Consider the following 23,883-nt stretch of genomic DNA (forward strand, 5'->3'; position numbering starts at 1 on the left):
AAACCCAAGGAAGTCATCAGGACACTGAGAAAAATGGTTTCTACAGAATTGCCACAGCGAGATGGGTTTTTGCAAAGCTGTTGCCCACTTCACATGCTTATTTACCAGACAAATGTGTTTGTTGTAAGAAGTGACGCAGTCACACTGACCAATTCGATTATGAAGGTTTACATGACCTTCAGCAACAGGAAACCTCGCAGGCCCAACAGCCACGTGCAGCGAGCTCTAACGGCCTTCTGAACGGCGGTGGTAAGCTCCGTTTGGGTTTAGAGGCACAAAACTCTGACAAGAGCTGGGAACGGCAGGAATGCATGCTCCCTGGGGAACCCGCGCCGCCGGTCTCGGTTCGGAGCCGCCCTCTGGCCCGTTTCCCGCCCGAGCGCCGCAGCAGGCAGGGGCCGCCCTCACCGCGGGGGACGCGGGTCCCCGGCTGCCCCTAGGCCCGACGGGCCCGTGCAGGGAGCGGCGGACCCCAGCGGACGGCCTGCGGGGCCGGGCCCGGTGGCAGCTGGCGGCCGCCTCGCCGGCCTGTGCAAGCCGGGCTGCTGACGAGCGAGGAGCCCCTGAGGGACGCTCCACCCTGAGGTTGCCCGCCGCGCCGCCTCTGTCCCCCCGCCCCAAGCGCCCCGCTGCTCCCCGAGGCCCTGCGGACCCCTCACTCCCAGCGCGCCGGGGCCCTGGCGGAGGCCGCTGGGCCGGCGGGGGGTGCGGGCGGAGGCGGGGGTCCCCCCGGGCCTGCGGCACGGCACCGCCGCGGGCGGGCAGGGCCGAGGCCGGGGGCGGGCCGGCGCCGGGAGGCGTGTCGCGGCTGCGCATGCGCGGCACCGCCCCTGGGCGGGCGGGCAGCCGGGGGCACTAGGACCCGCCCTGCCCGCGCGCCGCCACGGGCGATAAAGGTCTGGCGGCGGAGCTCTGACGTCACGGCGAGTTAATTTTAAACCTGGACAAGATGGCGGAGAGGGACGCGGCGCGGCGCGCGGGGCCGGCCCGCCGGCGGCCTGACCCGGCAGGTAACGCGTCCCCCGGGGCTGGCGGCCGCGGGCCGGTGGCGGGACCGCCCGGCGGAGGCGCGCGGCCGGGCGGCGGGACCTGCCGGCAAGCGGTGCCGGGGGAGGCCCCGGTGTCTCCCCCCTCCTCAAAATGGCGGGGGCGGCCGGCAGCCCCGCCGCCTGCCCTCTCAGGGGCGATGCGGGGGGCAACCGGCGCGGCGGCCCCGTCGCTGGCTCCTCAGCGGGGTCATCCCGCTCGCTTCCCGCGGGGGCCGCGCGGGCGGCGGTCTGTGGGGGAGCGGGGGCGGCCGTGAGCGCGGCCCGGCGCCGGTGACCTTACCGGCCGTGGGCACGCCGCGGGGGACGCGGGCCGGAGCTCGGCGGCCCGGGGGCGCCGGCAGCCGCGGGGCTGCGTCCCGCTGCGGAGTGGGCCGCGCCGAGCAGCTCGGGGGAGGCGGTGGCCGGCCCGCGGTGGCCCGTCCCCCGCAGGGAGCCGGTGCGCTGCTGGCACCGCCGGTCTCGCTTGCAGCGTATTCCCCGGTGGCGACGGGACGCGCTTCCGACTCGGGGTTCGGCCTCGGGTGTGCTGGAGTCTGCGCAGTGTGTGTGGGTTTTAATACGGTTATTTCTCGGGAACAGCTTAAAACCCGGGAGCTCGTTAACCCGCTCCGTGCCGCGCCGGGGGCGGCCGGGCGCCCCGCCTGAGGCGCCGGTGCCGGAGCGCCTGAGCGGGGCTCGGGAGCGGGGCGGCCGGCTGGGCGCGGTTCCGTACGGCCCAGCAGTGCCCTGTGCCGCCCTTGGTGTCAGTGGGTTCACTTGCAAGCCAGCTAGGGCTGGGGAGTGTAACTGCGCGGTGAGCTGGCAGGTGCAGGGTGGCCGCTCTTCTCGCTGCTTTTGAATGGGAGGAAGAGGCAGTGAATGCTTCTGAGCCTGTGGCAATGTGTGTGTGTCGCAGCATTGCGATTTTAATGACTTAAAATTGTCCAGAGATTGCGACTGAGGCTGTGGTACTACTTGAGTACTGTTTTCTCTCCCTGTTCTCCTGTCGTTGTCCCCCTCAAATTTTCTCTGATGTTTCTCTTATGATGTTAGGTTATTGCATAACTCTCTCAGGGTCATAAAAGTGCCAGGACACCTGTAATAAATGGCCTTTAAGGTAGCTGTGTTATCATTACTGGTGGAAACATGCACACGTCACTGTTAAATTGCTACTTTAGGCATGACACAATGTAATTGATAGGCAGCCACACATGCAGACCCTGTGCCTGCTTGCAGAGAAGCTTTCTCTACATTGAAATAAAGCAGTGTGGTGAATTGGAATAGTTAAAAGAAGAGAAATGTTATGGAAGAGTCCTAAAACTCCTCCTGTACTATTGCTATGTTGCTTAACAGCTGTTACGTTTGTGCTTACCCTAAAGTCACTAATGGTGTTACAGTTCCTCCTGAAATAATAGCAGTAGCTCTGCAGTGTTTCAGCTAGAATGCTTTTGAAAACAGGGAGTGGGGTTGAGAAAGGCTGTATTCTTTTTCCTTTCTATGTTCACCTGCCTGCAACTGCAAGATATTTCTGAAATCATTCTAGCACGGAACAGTTTTACTTGAACTATCATAAAAGCATTCCTTTGAACACCACAGCCTCCCCTGGTTAAGGAAGCCAAGCAGCTCTTGTTTGTGTCAGATGGACAGCAAGTGCTTGAGCCAGGTCTTGCAGGAGCGCTGATACTTTCCAAGGTACCTTCTGCCAACTGCAGTCCCTGTGTTTTGGTTACATATTGGTGATTATTGTTTGCTTACTGAATATACTAATAATGTACCACTAACTGGAGCAAGATACTCTGATAGATGAGGGATTGTTTTTTTCTTCTTGTCCTAATAAGAAGAGTAGGGGTGCTATCTCAAGCTGGCCAGACTGGATAAGAGTGGGTCCATTGGAGGTATGGAGGGCTGGGGATTTTCCTCCAACCTAATAAAGAGGGCTTATCTCTTGATGGCAGTAATGCATCCTCTCTGACTTTTGAGTTTTGCTCAACTGCAAAAACAGATGTAATGAGCAGACAGAAATGCAGGTTAAATTAAATTCTGTGTTGTTTTTGTTTTCATAGTTAAGTGCAGTGTCTTTAGTCTCCAGTGCAAGCTGGATCACTTCAGCACTGTGATAAAACTAGTTTTAACTTGGTGCTTGTTGTTAGTAGACTGTTTTACGTCTTGCTACAGCCTGTAAAAGTTTCTAATTGTTCCAAGGACATTCATAAGGAAAACTTCCAAGTTTCACTTAAACTTTACCTTACATAGAAAAGTTGTTTTTGTCTTACTGCACTGCGGTCATGTGCAGGACCTGTCCTGGGGATGACTTTCAATAGTCCTGGCGTGACTGTCTTTGAATGGGAAGTTTTAAATTTTAAAAATCAAACTGAATTGTTTCCTTGTTTTTACTGTTGCTGCACGCTGTGCCTATGATGTCACCTGCAGGCTGCCAGTTTGAGTGCATTTTTCCAACTTTTTGCCAAGTCCTGCATTAACTTCTCAAACTTATTATACCAATCATTAGTGTTTTAAGGCTTTTGTCTTTCATCTCAACTGTTTATGGTGAACAAGGCATAAAGCTTCTGCATGGGCAGGCCTTTATTTGACACTTGTAAACAACTGGAATTTTTCAGAAGTACTTATGTACATTGGTTCTGAAGACTTTATGCTTACTGGAGAGTGACTGGGTCTCTTTCTCATAATGTTTTCAGCAAACTGAAAGCCTTCTTGAGATGTCCTGAAGGAAAGATGGACATAGCTTTCTTTGTTTTTTGGAAGGTTGTTCTTGACTATTATTTCATCCTGTAGCTGATTTTGAGGTCATAGTGCTGTGTAGGGAGTTGAATTACACAAATACATTTGTGGGATTGGGGTTTGTGTCTAGAAACCAGAACAAACAGGTGAGCAAGTTTGAAATGTGTGTGAAAACATCGCTCAGATTGATGTGTCCTGTTTCAGCTAGCTGCCAGGAAATAACTGATATGAAGCGAGTGATGTCTATTAGGACAAGGATTATAATAAAATTGTTTCTAGCAGCAAATTAATACACAATAGGGACTAGTGTTCTGAGAGCATTGGTAGCTAACTTGTCTGACCTTTAACTTCTGTTTATTTTTGAAATAAATTAATATATTGTGTAGTATTAATTTCCAGGAAAGCAAGGTTTTATGTGTTTGCTAAGCATGCTTTTCGAAACACATTTGATGTAAAAGTTGGAGGAACTCAGAAGGCATTTAAATTTGGAAGTTGATCTTCTGCCCGCTTATGAAACCTGGAGTGAGATCTGAGGGACTTGAAGATCTGTCTTTCTTCCTGCACTGTTAGTTCTTATTTGACTGAATGTATTTCTTAAGACTTGAAGGTAACACCCATTGTATTTCCGTAGCTGTACAAATGAGTTACTGGGAGAGGATCTAGGATATTAATTACATGATAGGCAAGTAACTACTTGTTGGTGTTTAACTGGAGTTCTCACTCTGCAGCAAAGCAAGGAGCTTACTCTTCCCCCTCTGCGTTTGGGAGGGAGTGTACATACTCCATTACAGTGCCATAACTGGTAAATTCACTTAATGAATTACCTCCATAGCAGGTTGTTCATGCAGTTACATATCCTACAGCTATCTAGTTAGTTTGCCTGGAGTGTGTCACTGAGAATTCCAGCTGCTCCATGGAGACATTACTCCTTGAAGAACAAAACTAGCTTGTATCTCGTTCTAGCGTGAGAATAGTAGATGTTTGTGCTCAGTATTTGTGAAGCTAAGTAAGTCTCTTCTCCCTTTCCTGTTAACCAAATTAAATAAATAGTTGTGCTAATTTTATAATGGTTAGTAGCTGGCTCCTCCTTAAGGCTGGAAAAACTTGGATGTTTGACAGCAAAGATGGCTTTACTGAGTGAATGCAGGTAAGCTGGATGTTGGTATTCCTGGTTGATGCCAGCTTGACAAACTCATGAGTAGGGCTAATAGACTTCTCTTTGACATGATATTTGATTTCCTATTTGGGCCACTGCAGAAACGGTTTATGAAAGACCAACTTACTTTAAAAGAATCACCCCACTCTTCTGTATTCTGGAGGAATAGATAAGAAAACTGTCAAAGCTGGAAGACTGCACAAAGTGCCTTTTGGGAAAGAACTTGGCTTACAGCTCAGTTACTAGGCCTCTATCTATGACTTGTGTATGGTATGAGGGATATTCTGATATGCTTTTGCTAGCAGGGGAGATGTCTCATCTAATACTTTTTTCTTGTTCTAGATGTATTTCCAGACTTATTTTCAGTGCAGACAGTGAGCAAATGACTGGTTGCATTTTCAGCCCTACATACCAGTGATTTCTGCATGGCAAGGTGGGGTTTGTGTGCTATTGCAAGTCTTGGCAGGTTTCTCTTAAAAGACTGGAATAGAAGCCAAAACCTGGAAGGCAGTGGAGTTTAAGACTTGAACTAATAAAATGTTGTACAGATGAATTGTACGGTGTTGAATGTAATTTCCAGTAAATTGATATGTGAGAGTAGAACTTTAATTTCTTGTGGAGTTGTTCTTTGGGTGAGATCAGAATCAGGTTCCAGTCTGTAGTTAGTGTAAAATCTTAATACTTTTTTCTTTTTTTTTTTTTCCTTCCACCATCACCTTAGTCATGTTGAATTTACAAGTTCTGATTTGTCTCAATAACATTGCTTAAAAGACACTTCAAATATGTGTTGTATAATGATTCCAGGACAGCAAGGCTTTTTTTTTTTTTAACTTGGATTGAAAATTATAGAAATCTGTTGGAGAACTTGTCAACTGCTTGTACTGACGTGTTAGGACTACTACTTATACATTGTATGCACTTGGAAAAGTTGTTCATGCCTCTTATCTTCTCAAACAGGATGGTACTGCTGAGTGGAAGAACAAGTGTAGTTATTTTAACTGTCTCTGTAAACCCAGTCCTATGATACTACTGCCTTGCATGTTACGTCTTTATCCTGCTTCTCACTCAACCCCTTCTGCATTTTCAGCTCCTCAGGTACATGTAATAAAGGATCTTCTGGCTTTTACTTGGAGGCTGTTCATTTATCTTGGTCTGTGTGACCTGCTCGGGGAACCATAAACAATTGGGAAATGAAAGGTACCATCTGTCAATCCTCTGCCTGATACGGAAATCATCACAGTACTGATTTCAGGGGAGAAACAGCAACTTGAAGTACATGAACTGCTAGACATGGAGGCAGAAGCTTGGCTTGCTTTAATGTAGTGCTTAGACATAGAATAGTAGCAAAAATGACTGCTGTAGAAAATTAGGTTAAGGTTCTTGATATAACCAAGTCACTTCCTTAAAACAAGAAGTCATCTTGCTTTTAATAGAAATAATTTCTTAAATACTTAGTAATTCTGAAGTAATACTAAGGAATTGTTAATGACAGCAGTGTGATTCTAAACATGGCGTTAAGGCTGCCCTCAAGGCAGTTATCTTCCAAGCAACAGTCTTGAGCTTGTCATGGGGATAAGGGAGGGAATGCAGTACAAAATACTTAAAAGGAAATCTTCCTAAATGCTAGCGTGCCAGACTTCTTGGTACAGAAATTGTTTGGAAAAGTGCAGTAAGTAATGCTTTTGGAGGGTGGGGCACAGAACTGGGGTATTTTCTAGAGCTAATAGTACTGTAGAAATAAGTACCTACTAAAAACTTGCCACATACTGTACTCTGAGATTTAAAAGACAAAAATATTTCAAAATAAAATAATGGTGGTAGGAACATTGAAAAAATTAAGCTTAAAAGCAAAAGTTGCATTTTCTAATGTAGAAATGAACATGCTAATCTACTCTGAACATCTAAATAGTGTATGTGATTAAATATTTGCAGAACCTTCAGATGCTACTAGGAATCCTGCTTGCTTGAGAAGATCCTTAAAATGCACACTGGTGCTTTTAAAGAGGTTGGAAGTTGGCTCATGATAGACTGAATGTTATTCTTAGAGTCTTGGTCTAAGTACTTTGAGTTACAGGCATATCACTGTTTCGTTAATCAAATAACAAACCGAGCTGTTCTGTGCTCTGTGTTGTTGACTTATTTCTGTAGTGCCTTAGAACTGACTAGGTTAAGCTTTTGTGAGCTTTTAACGAGCAGCATGTTGCTATCTCTCTCTGTTTGGGTTAGTCTTCTAAACCTAGACTTCTCTCCACAGTGTTTGTCCTCTGTATGCTGGAAGGAAAGATTTCATGGATCCACAGAAGGAGGATAATAAATATGACCTACAGAGACTAAGCTAACAGTTGGTAGGGTGTCTTAAACTGTCCAAAGACTGTAAGATGGATATTAAACCACTTGTAGTCCCAATATACGATACGGTGTGCTGTCCTGTAGAAAAGCAGTTAAGATTGGCTAGATGTATTCAGACTAGTCTGAGAACTTGATGTGAAGAGCAGTAATAATTAGCTCTCCTGTGTGTCTTCCTTTCAGGAGGATGATGTGGCTTGCCTTACCTATGGGGTTACTTTCTTCTTTTTCCCCTCCATGCTATATACTCTCCACTAGGCTTGACTGGCCAGCAGCTGTAAGTGTACATATAACAACAACACTTTCTGTCTCAGGGCAAAATGCTGTTTAAGAAACAAAAAATGCTTCTATTGTTAAGACTTGTTTTGCTAGCAGTGGCTGAGGTTTCTGTGGTAACAAGTGTCATAAATGATGTCGAGGAAGTTTAGGTAAGTCTTGAGCCCTTTGAACTGATACAAAGGTGCTTGTTGTGTGGAGCTGAGCTACTAAAGTCTAAGTGTTTTACAGCGTCCTTGTGGCAAGGGAATGCTCCTGTAGTGCAGGAAGGACTATGCTAGGCTCAAGGTCTTCCCACCAGTTACATGTTCTGGCCTGTGTTACTGGAAAAACTGAAACTGGTGTTAACCTCCATTTGCAAAGGAAGGAAACTGTTGTTAAGTGAAGGGTAACAAATGTGTTTGCTAGCCTAGCCTAAATCTGAACTGTTTCAGATCTAGACAAATCCTTGGCAACACTTAATCTGATCCAGTTACAGCCCAGTTGTCTACCCATCTTTGCAGTGTTATCGCATATCGCTAAGTCAGTCTCCACATGAACATGCTTAACTGTACTTGTGAGTTCTGAGAGTCTGGAGAAGTTTTCCAGTTTAACTAGGTTGTAGTCACAAAGCTAAACTTTTCTTTTGGCACCAGTGACTAGTCGAGCAGCTTGTGCCTTCCCCTCAATTGTGCTGTTTCAGCTGTTTTAGAGGCTGTGGAGTGCACAGCACATCACCCTGTGTTTGTTCAAGATAAGTTGTCAGGACCTAGGATGGTGGTGCCAACACAGAGGGCAGCAATCCTGTACTGTTCAATGGTACAGCTGAACCGACCTTGTGCCCTGCAGATGAAGCTGTGTAGCTCTGCTTTTTGCCTTCAGTTCTAGTGCTCATTAGGATAGTTTGTAGAAAACTTCATATTGGATTGCTTTTTCTGCTGGCTGGGTTTGTTTAGCTGATTTGACTCTCAGCAGCATTGGATGTGTGGCAAAATTAGCAGGAAAGGCAGTGTAGGACTGCGTGGTGCTGGAAATAGGAAGGAGTGGGAGAGCCCTTCTATGAGTGGGTGGTTAAGACTCAGCTGTGCTACTCAAGAAGGCCTGAAGAAGCAACAGGGGAGAGAGGAGGTGGCAGTTACTGGTGCTGTCCTGTTGGCAGAATAAGTATACTTTGAGTTGTCTTAAAAAGGGACTTCTGTGCAGCAACAGCAGTGATGTCTGGCCAGAGACTTGGGAGTTGTGGAGAGTAGGCATGGGGCTCTGAAGTGTATGGGCATGGTTAGGTGCTGTATCAATTGTTAGGAATTAATTGCAGAAAAAGTGATGCGGCAGCCGGGGCCTCTTTCTCTCTGTGCTTGGCAGCTGGGACTGAGAACTGCTTTTGTCATGGCTCTGTGCAAGAAGTCTCTTCCTCCAGTGGAGATGAAGTGAACACACACATAATGTGACTTGTGGTTTCAGTTCTCCCTAAATTGACTTGTGTGGGGCTTTTTTTCTGTTTCAGTTCGAGTTGTTGATCTGGGCATTGTGTTTTCACCTGCTCACACTTCCCTTTCATCTGGTGGGTGTGTTAGTGATGCTATCAGGTTAAGAAAGGTTGAGAAGTGAGAGGAAGGAGGAAATGAAATACTACATGAAGGTTTCTGGAGGTAGTTACTCTATCAGTTTTGTTAGCTACATAATCTAGAGAAGACAGTTTCTTAAAGTAAAACCAGTCTCTTCCTGTACTGCTCTTTATTCTTTGAAATGAAATATAGAACTTCTTACTAAAACAGAATTATGGAGTTCAGTGCTGGAAAAGCTGGATGGGAGGCTCTTAGCTGCAGGAACTTAAATGGAGATGGGAAGCTAAGTGTAAACTGGAGGTTGGGCTAAGATCACTTTTGCTTAGAAGCTTGAAGTTGTTAGAAGCATGGTTTGATCAAAAAGCAAAAATTGAAGCCTTCTCAGCTTGCACTGTTTCCGTAAACCTGTTGGTGTTCTGACTGACAGCTTGTTTATCCTGGAAATGAGTCTGAAAACCAGTGCTTTGTGCCTCCCTGTACAGCAAAAGTGAGCACTTTGCTTGCTGCTGCGCTCCTCTGTGGCTGTGGTAACAGATGCAGCTGGGTGACTAAACCTACGCTGGTTGGTAATCTGAAGATCAAACATGGGGTAATTGGAGTTGGCATCTCTTGCCTTATTATTTTCTCCCTTTCCTTCTCATTCAAAATCTTGGTTTAAGTTAGGTGATAGTTGTTTAAATTATCAGCTGCTGATGCGAGGAATACATATAAGGTATGTAAAATGTAGTTATGGCTGAAACCAATGAGAAAATACTGACTGAATCTTCTTGGGTGAGCAACAACCTTAAACAAAATCACTCTGAAGTACAAGCAGAAGTCTGCCTAGTTTAAATCCGTGTGGCATGCAAGGATGCAGATAGCCTGCAGTGTTCACAAGGAGCTTTCACTTGCCGTTTCCAGAGTCCGTGGTGAACTAGGGCATTGTCAGATCCAGTGTTCTCATTTCCATCCTCAAGAACCTGAGGGATGGGTAAGAAAGGGGAGAGAAGGCAAGGAAGAGGCCTTTCAGTGCTCTCATCTGTCTTACTCTTAGTATTCCTAAAGCAGTGTTTTCTGAGGGGGCTGGAAAGTACTGGTAAACCATACTGTGGGTAGAGATCCTGTTAGGTCCTTCAGTGAGTGTGCTAATAATAGCTGTGGTTTTTAGGCAGAGTGGAAGAAGGGTGAGAAGCATGCTTTGTCACTATCCCTACCCTTCAAGTTTTTCCTTGTAGCTATGGAGAAACGTCTTTCTTACTAAGTTCACAATGTGCTTTCAGAAAGACATTCCTTTTATATACATAAATAACTATTTTTTGGGGGTTACTTACTAGGTTGTGTCAGGGTTCTGTTTCTGCCTTAGTCTCTGCTTGTTGGTATTCTCTTACTTGTATGCATTTGCTGAAAATAGCTGAATTTAAGGGTTAACTTTTTTGCTGCACATCTTCATTATAATGAAGTCTCCCTCTTATCTTTTCTGTCCCTTTAAATGGAGAATGCAAAATGCCAGCTTATCAGTATTTGGCACAGGGGAGAGCTGTCTGCTCCTGCATGCATGTGGACCATTCAACAGAGAAGCAATTTAAAGCACTTAAGAGTAGACAGGTCTATGTTTGATTAGTTATGACACTTCATAGGTATCTAGGTCATCCGAATATCTTCTTTTTTCCCTTCCCTGGCAGAATTTTAGCTTCAGGTACTTCTCGATTCTGCTCACGGTTTATGTAACAGTTCTAGATCTGTCCCTTAACATCCCATTGCCCTGAAGGAACAGAGAGAGTTAAATGAAATGCGCCTTCCCCCCTCCCCTACTCCTGTCAGTCTTATTGGATATCCAAACAAGTCTTTGGAACTTAGCTCATCAGTCTTATTTATAGCTGAAATATTCAAAACATTTAATTATTTCTGGCCTTAAAATGAGCTACTTGGCAGTATTTACTACTCAGCAATAGGAAAGCAGTGATGTGTTAAGGTCTGTGGCAGCTCTGTAGCTTTCATGTGGATCTTGCCTTGAGTTTATTGCATGGAGTAGGACTGCCAGAGAAAAAAGGGGAGGTCAATTTTGTGATTTAAATCTAGTGATGATTTTTCCCCCCTCCCAGTAGATGTGCCAGATTTTTTTTACCTTGTCGAAATAAGATTTGAAGGTTAACCTATTTTTTTTTTTTTCTTCTGTGCTCTGGAACTCAGTTCACACATGCCTACACTTCCCTCAGATCTCTACACCAAAACAAGAAACATTTAAACAGTTTGTCTCCTTTCTGTCTTAAGGAAAACTTCCTAGGTGAAGCTCAGAGAGAATGTATTACATTTAAATGTGGTGCAGCAGTTCTGTCATGATAACTTATTTTAAGCTTTTGATTCAAGCTGTGAACTCTTTCAGGCTGTGGAGGTAGAACAAGATTTCAAGTTAGATGGTGTGAGCTTCGTGCAGCCCACTTCAACTTGCTTTACCACTCGGGTGTGTGTGTGTGGGGGAATCTATTATGCATCTGTATTGAACTGTGAGTGGGACACTTCAGTTGATTTTGTGTGGACACAAATGTGTGGTGTCTGTAGGGCACAGGGAATAAGAGTTCAGGGATGTTGAGAGCTGCATTATCTAGGGGCACCAAAAGTTTTGATTTGAAGTTGGACTTGTAGCAAAGTGCAGGTTTCTATACAAACAAGGCATTAAGACTACCAGCTTGAAGATGTACAGTGACTCCATGTGATAGAGCAAATGGAAGGAGTAATGATGAGAGCCATCTACGCTAATGAAAGTGAATTCTTTAGACTGATCATAATCCAAGCCTTAAGCCACTAAAAAGCAAATGGGATTTAAATTTACTTTAATGTCATGCTGCATCTGTGTGCAGTTGTCTGTGTTCAACCCACTGTCCAGAGAAGCAATAACTAGTTATTGATGAAAAACCTATACTGTATCTAAAACAGAGTTTAGGAATTAGTGTGTGCTTTTTTTGTGTTATAAAAGAATGTGAATGATGTGTTTTAACAAGCTCAAGCCATGTTTGGGTTGAAACGTAAGTGTGACTATATTGGTTCTTCATTTCAATTAATGTACTTAAAAGGAGGAACTTGCAGTTAAAGCACGCTGGCTCTTTTCACAGCACATGGGTAGCTGGCGGTTCTCACTCCTGTGTCCTTACACTGCAGGACATATAGGTCATCAGATGCTAGCTGTGTACATGGGGAAGCAGGAATTAGCTTTTCGTTTCACCTCATACTTTAAGAAACAAGTTATTTAGTTGAGTTTGTTAATTTGAAATAGTGACTGTACACACACAAGAAGCTAGTGTTCTCAAAATCTGGCTTAGCATTTCAACAAATGGTGCTTGTTCTGGATACTTAGCTGATGAGTGTCAATAGTAGTCCTGTAGTTGTTGCTGAGTGAAGAGCTTCTATGGAACTGGGTAGTGCTATCTTCTTTTGGCTATATTTGCTTCCATTCAAGCCTCTGTGCTTCTGTGTCTTGCTGCACAGTATTGCTTCTCTTCTATCTCCTGCCCTGTTTGACCTGGGTTAGGAAGTGATTATGTGGAGTCAGAACTGTGCATTAGCTCACATGCTCTAATTGAATGATTCAGGTTGGAAGAAGCCAGAAGAGGGTAGGGAATGATTTGCAAACAGTCATAGTAATAGGCCTGAATGAATGGCAGACTTCAGGAGCAAGTCCAGTCAGTGATCTTTTTGCATCAGCTCCAGCCACAGTGGTAGATATGACTGTAGTCTGGAGTATGTTAGTTCAGTAGTATGGAAGCTTCAAAGGTCAGATGAAGTGGGGTGTGTGAGAAATGTAGCCGTGGCTTTCTGGGCCCACAACACTGCGCTACAAGCTCTAGTCCTTATACTTTGACAGATGAGAGCTTTTCTGTATGTACTCAAAGCCTGAAGTCTAGTCTCTTGTGCACATGGGGATTTCCAACAGCACTGAGACCTGCCCTCTGAGTTGGATGAATCTACCAGCCTGCGTTTAGTAGTCTGGCAGGAAGCAGTGTTGCCTGGCTGTTCTGCATGCAGTGCAAGGAGCCATCAGCCATGCCTCAGAAACATCCAGTCTCAGAGTGTGGATGTATGGGGTAGATGTGCTGGGTCCATAACCCCATTACTGGGATGGAACTGGACTTCTCAAAGTGTAAGAGGGACTATTAAAAGATAAAAAAAGACAAAAACCCCCAACAAACAAACAAAAAAACCCACAACAAAAAAGCCCCCAAAATAACAAAAGTCTGTTGATTTGGTTGTCTCTGTAGCAGTACTGAATGTGTTGTCATGGAGACTTATACAGGTAGGCTGCCATGAGCTTTGCAAGTCCAAGCTACTGTCCAGTTGGCTAGAAACACTTCAGTGTAGGGATGGTCATTCTGTGAACACCACCTCTTCTGAAGTTAATCCTCATCCATTCCTATACGTGGGCTGCTGGGACACGACTGGATTGTTGCAAGAACCTGGAGCACTTTGTGGCCCTTAGACTGGGCTTTAGGACAAACGCACTTGAATTCTGAGTGTCAGGTAGTACACTATGACTGCGCTGGGGCAGGTGAGGAAGGGGGTGTGGGGGGGCAAGTAAGGAGTAGGGCTTCACGTTCTGAATTTCATTAACTCCTGGCCTGACTTAACGTTGCTATCAGTATGCTTATTTTATGAACTACTTACTATGATGCTTCTGCAGCTTTTGCAGTAAACTGGACTGTGAAGTGGAAGTTCTTGTCCTGACCATTGTTTTGAGAGACTACTCTGGAAGTAGTTCTTGGAAGTGGGATGTGATCCCTCTGCCTAGGATGCTGAAGCCTTCTAGAAAGGCTTCCAAAGTACTCTAGTGCTGCCTGAGATGGTGACTAGCCAGAGTAACAGGGTAAGCAGCCAGAAGGTCATATTAAAGACCAAAAAGGTTGTGGCATCTACCTAGGAGGGTGTGATAGGTTAACAAATGCTGATTATGCTGCTGGGACAAGCAGTAGCACTTGTTCTACAGTTAACGCGCTCAACTTGTGCAATGTCCATCCTGGTAATTGCTAACTAGTTCAAAATCTCTTGAAGGGAAGGGTGTTCTCTGTAATTTGAGCATGAAGTTGTCAAACCAGCTCTTCTGGATGAATCAAGTTTCCTTCACAGCTGTCAACACTGTAGTTCTCTATGGTATAAAGTGCTTGATTCATGGCAATGATGGCCTTTTCTGTAGGTAGTTTGAGAGCTTTCAGATACATGAGGCTGGCTAGTTTAAAAAAAAAAACCACAACCAAAACCTAACAAACCAACCTGACCCAAAATAAAATAAAAAAACCCCCAACACTCAACTTGATGCTCTGGACTTGACCTTCCAATTTCTGCTGGTAGGTGAAATCTGACAGGAATTGAATAGGGTCTGAGATGAATCTTCTCATGTCCCATCTGAGCTAAGTGAGCTCCCAGGGTTCAGAACACTGTTAAGACATTGTGAGCTTTTAATGGACATACTGTGTGTAAGCTCTTGATAGTACTATCTCCTTATGATATGAAGAATCTGCTTGTTTGGAAATAACTAATGATAAAATACCACCGTACTTGTTTGTTTGGAAAACTTCTTGGCTTGAATAGGCTTTGGGTGGCTATGCTCTGCACTGGCAGAAGGATGTTGCTACAGCTGGTGCTTTGAGGTCTGCTAAGGTTCTGGTGACTTCCAGGTAGGAAAGGATGGTTAATGTCAGGCTCAAAGTGAATGAAGAGAAGTTGCAGATGTTGCTTCAGACTATTTTACATTCTACCTTAGTTTACAAAACTTGCACCTTACTGCAGCTGAAGTGAAGTATGCAATTAAATAAAAGAATATAAGGCTGTTGTAAGTAATCAAGTTAAATTTGTTGCCTGGAGAATATGTAGAAGCAGACTGATACATTATGTGAATATCTGTTTGCTAAAACACAGGTGTCTCTTCTTGGAGCTATCTAATCTTAATGCTTTTATCAATAGAATTATTCCCTTTATGTTTCTAGGATATGAAGCTGAAGGCTTTCTTTCTGACTGTCAAAATCTTCATACGTCACCATGGCTATCCTCCCAAGTTCTCTGCCTTACAAAGGATGCTACTGATACGGGGCAAAACCTGTTTTGTAAACTCTTTCAAAAAAGGGAGCTTGTTTAATTTCTGGGATTACAAAAGCTTTAGGCTAAAGGTGAGAGTTTTTTTTCTGAAGTGGTGACCAATATTGTGTCAATGTAGTTTTTACAGTTTGGTGTCCTGTTGACAGTATTCTCTTTTTAAAGTTATTCCTTCCAGTTGTCAGGCCTGGTGGTGCAATTGAATTTTTTGGCCTGCTTGCTCAACCAGTTTGAGTTAGGGCAGGGGTCCTCAAACTTTTTAACCAGGGGCCGGCACGTGGATGAAGTGGCAGGGACTCATCTGTGGCTGCTTGGTTCCCACCCCCCCAACCCCAGGCAGGGGGGGTGGTGTCTGTAAATACCAGGGTCCGGATTGAGGACCCTGGGGGCTGTATCTGGCCCGTGGGCTGTAGTTTGAGGACCCCTGAGTTAGGGTGATGGTAGACACTGTCTTGCACACCCCCTTGGATAACATTGGGGTTTGTTCTCGATGCTTAGGATTTAAGCATTCAAGCTTACTTCCCATTCAAACTAAGTACTACACTAGCTTAATATATTCAAACCAATTTTTTTTAAGATTCAGTGCCACTGGTCTTTGAGGAAGCACAGGTTTGATGCTTGGAAATGGAAACATCCTCTCTGATTTGCAATGAAGTGAAATGGTGTCAGAAACAGCTGAAGAGATAGCTGCTGGAAAAACTTCAGGGTCACCACGTTACCAATTTTTTTTTTTCAAGTTCACGGTAATAACTCAAATGTCTCATTACATCCACAAAACAGCACATTGGAGTACTGTTCGTAAGTCTTTTGCTGAGGATGGTATCTAGGATGCAAAGTCTGGCAGGAATGACTTGGCAGATCCTGTGGGTATTGGCAGGGTCTCTGCCATGGATGAATTAAACAGTGTTGTGTTCCATGGTGCCCCATGACACATCCTGCAAGAGAACCTGCTTCCCCAGGAAGCATGGGGGCCACGTAACATGCCTGCATGCCATGCATCAAGTAACTGGAGACTTTGTTAAAGCAAAGCTTGGAAATGCAAGCATGACTAGCGCTTCAATGTACTTGAAATCTTACGGTGATGTTCCCAGATACGTAACGGCTAGGCAGGTACCTCAATCGGGTTTGTGCACGTGGGGTTCTGATAAAATAGGGCAAAATGTAAATCTGGAGTTGGAGGCAGTTCTGTAACCACAAAAGCACTTCCAGGTGCTTCATAGGAGTAGTTGGATCAGGCCAGTGGTAGAGTTCATTTCTGCTGTGTGACCTCAGTGTTGTGTTACTTGAACAACAGAGGGCTTAAACTGTATGGGTTGGTTTGTTTGGTTTTCTTTTAGGCCTCTAACCCAGTAACTCCTGAGTTCTGGAATTTGGAAAAATACAGCACAATAGTACCGATATGGTATGTCTGAAGGGCTGTGTTACCTTAATTTATTATTCATTAGTAGCTTAAATCTCATCTGAGTTACAGTTCTTTCAGCTACTGGTTGAACCTGAAAAGGTATTGATTCTTAAATAGTTTCTAAAATACTCTCTTAACTCTTAACAACAGTAAGTACTAACTCTTTTTGAAAATTTTCCTTAATAATGTGTCATAGGAAAAGCATGAAGCCAGAAACTACTTCAATGTTTTTTGTTTTTCTTATCCCAGAAGTGTTAGGCCTTGCCCATGCTCAGGAGCTTATCATCTTGCAAGCAGTGTATAGGCACTCTGAAGTCTGTGCTGTATTGAAAAATGGAACAGGTGTAACATGTTGGAATTAAAAAGAAATTTAGTCATCTGCTGATGTATGTGATCTTGGGGTTACATACTAGATCGGTGATCTTGCTTGTATGTGTTGACAAGCAAAACTGACAGAAAACATTGGGGGGTTTCTCCCCCCTTACAGTAGTATAGGAAGGTGATGATCTAAAAGCGGCCTTCTTTGATCCTCTTTGGAGCTTATTTTAAACCAATAAATTTTTTCCAGATAAAAAGCCCTTGCTTTTTGGTGGAAGTTATACTCAAGAAGCCTTTAAAAGGAGTTTTGATGCTGAAAACCAGTGCTCTTTTGTGATTTCTTGAAGCCTTGAGAGTGAAGATCTGAAATGTAGACTATATGCAGAGCTGATGGACAGGGAACTGCTGTTGATCTCATTGTCTGCACATGTGCATTCCTTAGAATGTCACTCTTGTTGCAGGGAATGAAAGCTCAGCTCAAGGCTTCACTTCAAAGAAATGTCTAGTGCCCTAAGCTGACTTACTAATGTATTGTAACCCCTCACTTTGCAGGTAAGCATTATGAGGAAGAGGAGGAGGAGGATGCTCTACCTGACTCAGATGCCCTGCCAGACTCTGACGACGATGAGGTGGATTTGGATAAGCCACGCCCCATACAGATTGTTCTTGCTCATGAAGATGACCATAACTTTGAATTAGATGAAGAAGCATTGGAAAAAATCTTGCTTCAGGAACACATCAAAGATCTTAACATAGTAGTTGTGTCTGTAGCAGGAGCTTTCCGCAAAGGAAAATCTTTTCTGCTGGACTTCATGCTTAGATACATGTATAACAGGGTGAGTAATTTGGATTTTCCCTGCAGGAGAAAAGTATTTTGGTAATTCACCTTTGTGTTTGTTGACTTGAGCACAAATACAGCAGGTCAATTTTTTTCCTACTTCTTTGGGCACGGGCAAGCCAGCTGCTCTTGTTTCTACTCTGTGAAGAACTGTATTTAAGTGACAGGTTTTCAATATAAATTTTCCTGCAGTTGAGGGAACTTCTTGGTGTCCCAGTGTAAGTGGGCCTGAGAAGAACTTGAATGAGGGATCATGGTAGTCTTCTAGTTGAGGCTTTCGGGAAGGATTCATCCAAGTGGTGGCTTGGAGGAATCTTGCTTTGACTTAATCTCCTGAAATGGTATTGTAGCACTAACTTATCCATTGTTGCAGACAGAAGAGTCTCATTAGATAGCTATTGTAGGACTAAATCTGCTTAAATCTGAGGTATGGCAAAAGGGAGAAAGTTTGCTGCTTGGAATGTGTCTCTGAATGTAATTCAAGAAGAATTTAAATCCTTTTAAGTCATTGGTTAATGAATGCCTCATCCAAAATTTAATTTGTTCTTTTAGTTTGTAGCTTTTGGCTGGTATTGTCTTGTGTCTACTATACTTCGAACTCTTGGCTGATGCAGAGAAGGTGGAGTAGGGCCTCCTGTGAGCATATACATCTGCCTGGCACAGATTGTGGTGTGTTTCTTGTAATCTGCATAGTGAATATTGACAACTCAGTATTTTGTTGCTTTTTTGAAGCTCTTAAAAAAAACAGCTAAACAAACACCCCCCCAAACTAGAACTGATTCTTTTTTCAGTCACTATTCTTTGGAGTTGGAATTCATGCTAGCAGAAACTAACCATGACTACATCTGTTTTACCTTTGTGCTAGCTGTCTTGAGGAGAAATCAAGATGAACTCTGCAGTTACGAGAAAGATGGGGATATTGCAAAGAAGCTGCTGGTAGCTGGCAGATGAAGACTTATTTTTTCTCTCTCCCCCAGTAGTGCCTGCTGTTGAATTCTTTGTACTGACTTGCCTAGAGCTCTGTAAGAAAGACACTGAGGTTATGGTAGGAGGAATACAAAGTAGCAAGCTGATGCTCCCAACTTCTTCAGACTCTTAATCTAGGGAGGAATAAATGTTTCATTGATACAGCTGTTCAGTGGGTGATCTTCTTTCTGTGTGTGTATATATAAATGTTCTCAAGTGTCCTGTTTACATTAAAAAAAAACCACCCACAAACCAAACAAAACAAACCCCAAAATAAAACAAAAAAATACCCCCAAACTCCCAAGAAGTGTAGCAATCTGAGCTAGATGACGGCTGGGTAGGGGTAGTGCTTGTTCCTTCCAAAAATAGAAGGGGTGGGCTTTAAGCAAATACTCTTTCAGATTGTGAAATAAAACAAGAGTTCATAAAGTAAAATGGATTGAAACACTGTTTCAGCCTTGTGTAATATCATACCTCTGTTCGCTTTATTGTGCAATCACTTTTTTCAGTTTTCTATAGGTGTCCTTCAAAATACCTTTTGTTCTTTTCACTTAAACTGAAGAGGAAGGTGAACTTGGCCATCTACTGTAACAACTGTCTCTTACCAAAAAGCAGAGAGGTCTTGCTCTCTATGTGCTGTTTCTGGCCAGGCATTTGCATTCTGAAGCTGTAAAGCTTGCAGGCCCTTAGCTGATCCAACTCAATGGTGCATCGGAAGACGCTGCACTTTGCTGAATTATTTTACTGCCAGCTCAATGATGTAAACTGGCTTAGGGAAAAAGTTTAACAAGCATTAGAGCTGCTGCAAACTGATTGATGGGAGTTGGGGATGAGAAGAAAAGTGCAATGCCTCCTATTCTGAACACTGCTGAATTGTGTGAAGTCAAATAGTATCCTCTATGCTTATGCAGATTTCAGTACAGGAGGGGAGGCCTTGGTATAGTCTTAGAGTACTCTTTAGCCTGATCGCTCCATCTTCAGTCGGGCTTAATTACAAGTCTTTATTTTCTGTGAACTAAATACTGGATCCTGCACAAAATACTAAAGGATCTGCATTCAGTCCATAAACTAATCAAACAATTTTGGGATATCCTCCCTTATGGATATTAATGTGTGTGATGGAAGACTTGCTGAGATACTTCAGAATCCCATTTTCTTCTCTTAACCAAGAGCTGGAGGTCATGGGAAGTTACCATTCTAAAAATACCACCTGTACCAGCTGAAGTCACAGGTAGGATTTTGGCATGGCTGAGATTGGTTACTGACTTTAAGCACTGATACTTAGTGTTATGGTTGCTTGTTTGAAATGGAACAGAATAATCTGCCACAAAATGCAGCAGTTGTGTACTTGGCAAACTGCTGCAAGGATCCTGTGATCTTGTTGCAGCTTAAGTCTTATTAAGAGTTGGGTGCAGCAACACCAGTAAATTTAGATTTCAAAGTTGTTGCTTTTTTTTTCTTCAGGCATATGACCTCCTTAGCTTGTATTAATCTGCAAGGTGCACTGTGTACTAACGGTACTATGCAAATAAAACTGTATTGGTCCTTGGTGTGGAATATATTGAGAGAAGCGAACTTTTAGGTGACCAATATAAAATTGTAGTGCACTTTCTAGCTTGATTTCATGTAGGAACAAAGTAATCTTTTTCATCCTCCCAACTGTTCCCTATCTTTCAGGCCAACTTAATGGATGGAGACTGTTGAAATACTGAGTGTTAATTAAGGAAAGACAAAGATAACAAGCTAGGAGTGTATCAAACTGATGCAAAGGTCAATTAGAGAGAGACTTAAGTGCATAATCCACAAGTTGAAGTGGCTTCAGCTGAAGTTGTGATTGTTAAGTCACCGAAGGCTTCTGTGACATGAATCACATATGAAATCAAATGTGGTCATATCTAGTGCTCATTGAGGGACTTGTCAAAAGATCTGTGTAGTTTTGGTCTGAATTATTACCAGTAAGGATAATTTCTGGATCAAACTGGGAAAAAGTATTCTTGTATAAACTTATGGAGTATATTGTTGAATAATGTAACAGATCCTTTTGAAAAAGTGAAAAGCCACAGTCCATTGACTGTGAAATGCAATTCAGCATTGCAAAACTGTATCGTGGCATGTACTGAAGCCCAAAGCAGGCCTGGGGTTTTGATGTCTAGAGTAGTAAGTGGATGCATAAGGATCTTCTGGGATAAAAAAAATCTCTGGAGGAAAGCTGTTCAGGTTTTGCTTAGTCTCTGTAGTACAGGTGTATGTGCGTGACGAAATGAAACAAATGCACACCCACAGAAACCCCAAACAGCTTACCTGTAAAGAGCTGTGGTTCTCTTCACTTGGATATCCTGTGTTCATTTTCTGATTTTATTTTTTTTTTCTGTCTGCTCATCTCATTTACTTATGTCATGTCTGATGCAAGTAGCAAGGCCGAATGACAGTAGAGTAGCATTGTGGTTTAGTATTTTCTGTAGTAGCCTGTTGGGTCCGAGAGAACAATGTGGATGTTTGCTAAAACATAGCATGTTAAAAAAAAAAAAAAAATCATCCTTGGTTTTAAATAAGTTTCTTCTCTTGTTTTCTAGACTTCTCCTTGCTGGATAGGTGGAAACACTGAGCCATTGACTGGGTTTACATGGAGGGGTGGATGTGAACGGGAAACCACTGGCATTCAGATTTGGAGTGAAGTGTTTGTAATTGATAAACCCAATGGGACAAAGGTAAGTGCTTGACCTTAAATAGGTGTACATAAGGGGTTTTGCATCTGTGTAGCTATCTTTAATGCCACGGGTTTCATGGAGGCAGTTCAAACACCACTTGCTTTCCTTTGCATTCAGTAGCTCCATAACATATTTGGAAACCTCATATCAGTGCAAGCGTGAACTTTCCTGCTGGGTTGTAAGATTCGGTCTCCAACAATAGTCCCACTCTGAGAGTACTTTGTTTTGGCAAAGTCTGTTCTGTCCAGGCTAATGGGTGGGTTATCCTGTGGATGTTGTAAAACTGTAATGGCTATAAATACCATATATAGACACTGTGATAAGAACAGCTCCGTAGCAAACACTGTCTTTTGAGAGGTGAGAATGTGTTTTAGCTTGTAGCTGTATTTTAGTGAAATGGAATGCATGGCTATAAGTACTGAAAATAGCTTCAATGTCAGGAAGCTGGTTCTTCCATGTAGTTTAACAGGTAGTCTGTAAAAAAGGACTAAGTCTAATAGTGGGATAAAAGACACTAACTCTATTCTAGTCAAAGCTGATTCATCTTTTTTAACTCTAAGTCAGTTTAACTACAAAGTTTGGTTGTAGGTGTTTATCTTCATGTTGAAACAAAATGTTAATGTTTGTTAATAAATATTTGCTCCATAGTACTGGTGGCGTATCTTGAACTGTTCATGTTCTCCTGAACCATGAGCTCTTGGTTGTTTAGCTTTCATACCCTTCACGTCTGCAAAGGAAACATCTGATGGCCAATTAATAAGGGATGCTGATCTTAAACAGGTAGTGGTTTAGGGGCATGCAGGAAGTTTTATCAAATTTCATAGCTAACCAAACAGTTGTCTGACTTGACTTTTTTTTTTTTTAAGTTGCAAGGATCTGTTTGTGCTCTGTGGACAAATAACTCCTCCTTGCTTATCAGTCATCCCTAACTGAAAGGGAAGGGAATTGTAGTAGATCCTAAAAAAGGGAATTGGACAGATTAGCTTTCATCATTAAGACCACTTCATTCCTTGTCATTCCAGCAGGCAGGCAGACAGTATCAATTATCTTGTTTCCTTCTGAAAATTATTATTTTGAGATATATTTTTTTTTTAAAGTAACCATTTCACTCTTGGCACTGGTGAACTATGCTGGGTTGTCAGCTGAGCTGAAATTCTTACAGAAGAGGTGTCTGTTACTCTGCACTGTGTGCCACTGGACTGAGGAACAAAATTTCTGTGGGAGAGGATAACTCGTGTAGCAAGGCCAGGGACTTCAGGGTGATGTCGTGGCCCCCTAGTTGTTGCTCTACTCAGCTGTAGGTATGCATAGCATGTGCACTGGGAGCTGACTGAGGTTTAGTAAGTAGGTGTAGGAGCAGAGACTTGTTCTACTTGAAATAGAATTTATCCTGATGGCCTGGAGTTTGAAAGTGTTAACCATTTGGTTCATTATTGAATTATTGCTACTTTTTAAAACTTTCTAGGTTGCTGTACTACTCATGGATACCCAAGGTGCCTTTGATAGCCAATCCACTATCAAAGACTGTGCAACGGTTTTTGCTCTCAGCACCATGACAAGCTCTGTCCAGGTGAGAATACCTGTACTGGCAGGAACCCTCTGTCATGCACACCTAACATGCAAAGAATATGTCTCTAGCCACACTTTGAAAGTTCACCTGCATATCTTCCTCCAACTAATTTAAACTTCTGTACTTAATGTCTTATTTTCAGTGTAGTATACTACATAAGTTTCTCTGTGGAATCAAGGTTATTCGAGGCCAAGCTGAATTCAACTGCTGACTGAACTGAGAAATAGAAAAAAAAGCAAACAAACCCCAAACCCAAAAAAGATGTCAAAGTAGCAACTGCTTCTGTACAGATGTGTTACGGAATCTTTTTTTAAGACTTCAGATACAGTTTGGGATGGAATTACACTGTGATCAGCTAAACTTAGAATTGGTGCTATTGTTAAACTTCTGACAATTCTCTGACCAGGCCAAAACTATTTTTGAGCTTGTGCCTTAAATGTGCCAAAAGTGAGCAGGTTTTTGAGGGATGGCAAGTGACCTTCTTCAGACATACTTTCATGTTGTAGTAACAGGAGTATGTAGAGTACTACTTCTGCCATGTAGGATTGTTTTTGGTGGATGGGTTGTTTGTTTTGTTCGTGTGGTTAGGCTAAGTTGTGGGTTATTGATGCATCTTTGAGTGTACTGCTCTTCAGTATTTATGCTGTTGAAACAGTCATGAGCTCCCTGGATAAAATCAGATTTCTCTGGGAAGATCTGAAAGCAAAAAAAGCTGGTGAACTAACTACCTAGTTTCTGTGTTGGAGGTGCAGCTGCTGGCTCACTGAATCCTAGAGCACTTGGACTTGCAGATGGCAAAACAGACATGCCCTTCTCCTGTCTCACACCTGTGTGGTCATTTGAATCGTTCAGCAGTCTTCTCTGATTCCTTTTGGCTTGCTTCATTGGAGGGAAGCTGTTCTGAGAAGGATTAGGGTAGTCAGCAGTGGTTTTGT

At 43.3% G+C, this 23,883-nt stretch overlaps 1 protein-coding gene across 5 annotated transcripts in view; it reads left to right on the plus strand.

Annotated features, from left to right (window-relative positions):
* The first annotated feature begins 854 nt into the window (after window positions 1-854).
* ATL2 (atlastin GTPase 2) overlaps window positions 855-23,883 on the plus strand; it is a 38,442-nt gene continuing 15,413 nt past the window's right edge. For 3 of the 5 annotated variants that reach the window (XM_055811164.1, XM_055811163.1, XM_055811165.1), the window contains exons 1-4: window positions 855-1,010; window positions 17,419-17,702; window positions 21,244-21,378; window positions 22,844-22,948. In XM_055811164.1, coding sequence (XP_055667139.1) covers window positions 950-1,010; window positions 17,419-17,702; window positions 21,244-21,378; window positions 22,844-22,948 — 585 coding nt within the window. In that variant the 5' untranslated portion in view covers window positions 855-949. Of the gene's footprint in view, window positions 1,011-6,098; window positions 6,121-15,196; window positions 15,221-17,418; window positions 17,703-21,243; window positions 21,379-22,843; window positions 22,949-23,883 lie in introns of those variants that run through there. The other 2 variants (XM_027779636.1, XM_027779638.2) reach the window with 2 other exon arrangements.

Source organism: Falco peregrinus, chromosome 7 (genome assembly GCF_023634155.1).
Source record: "Falco peregrinus isolate bFalPer1 chromosome 7, bFalPer1.pri, whole genome shotgun sequence".
Taxonomy (NCBI): domain Eukaryota; kingdom Metazoa; phylum Chordata; class Aves; order Falconiformes; family Falconidae; genus Falco; species Falco peregrinus.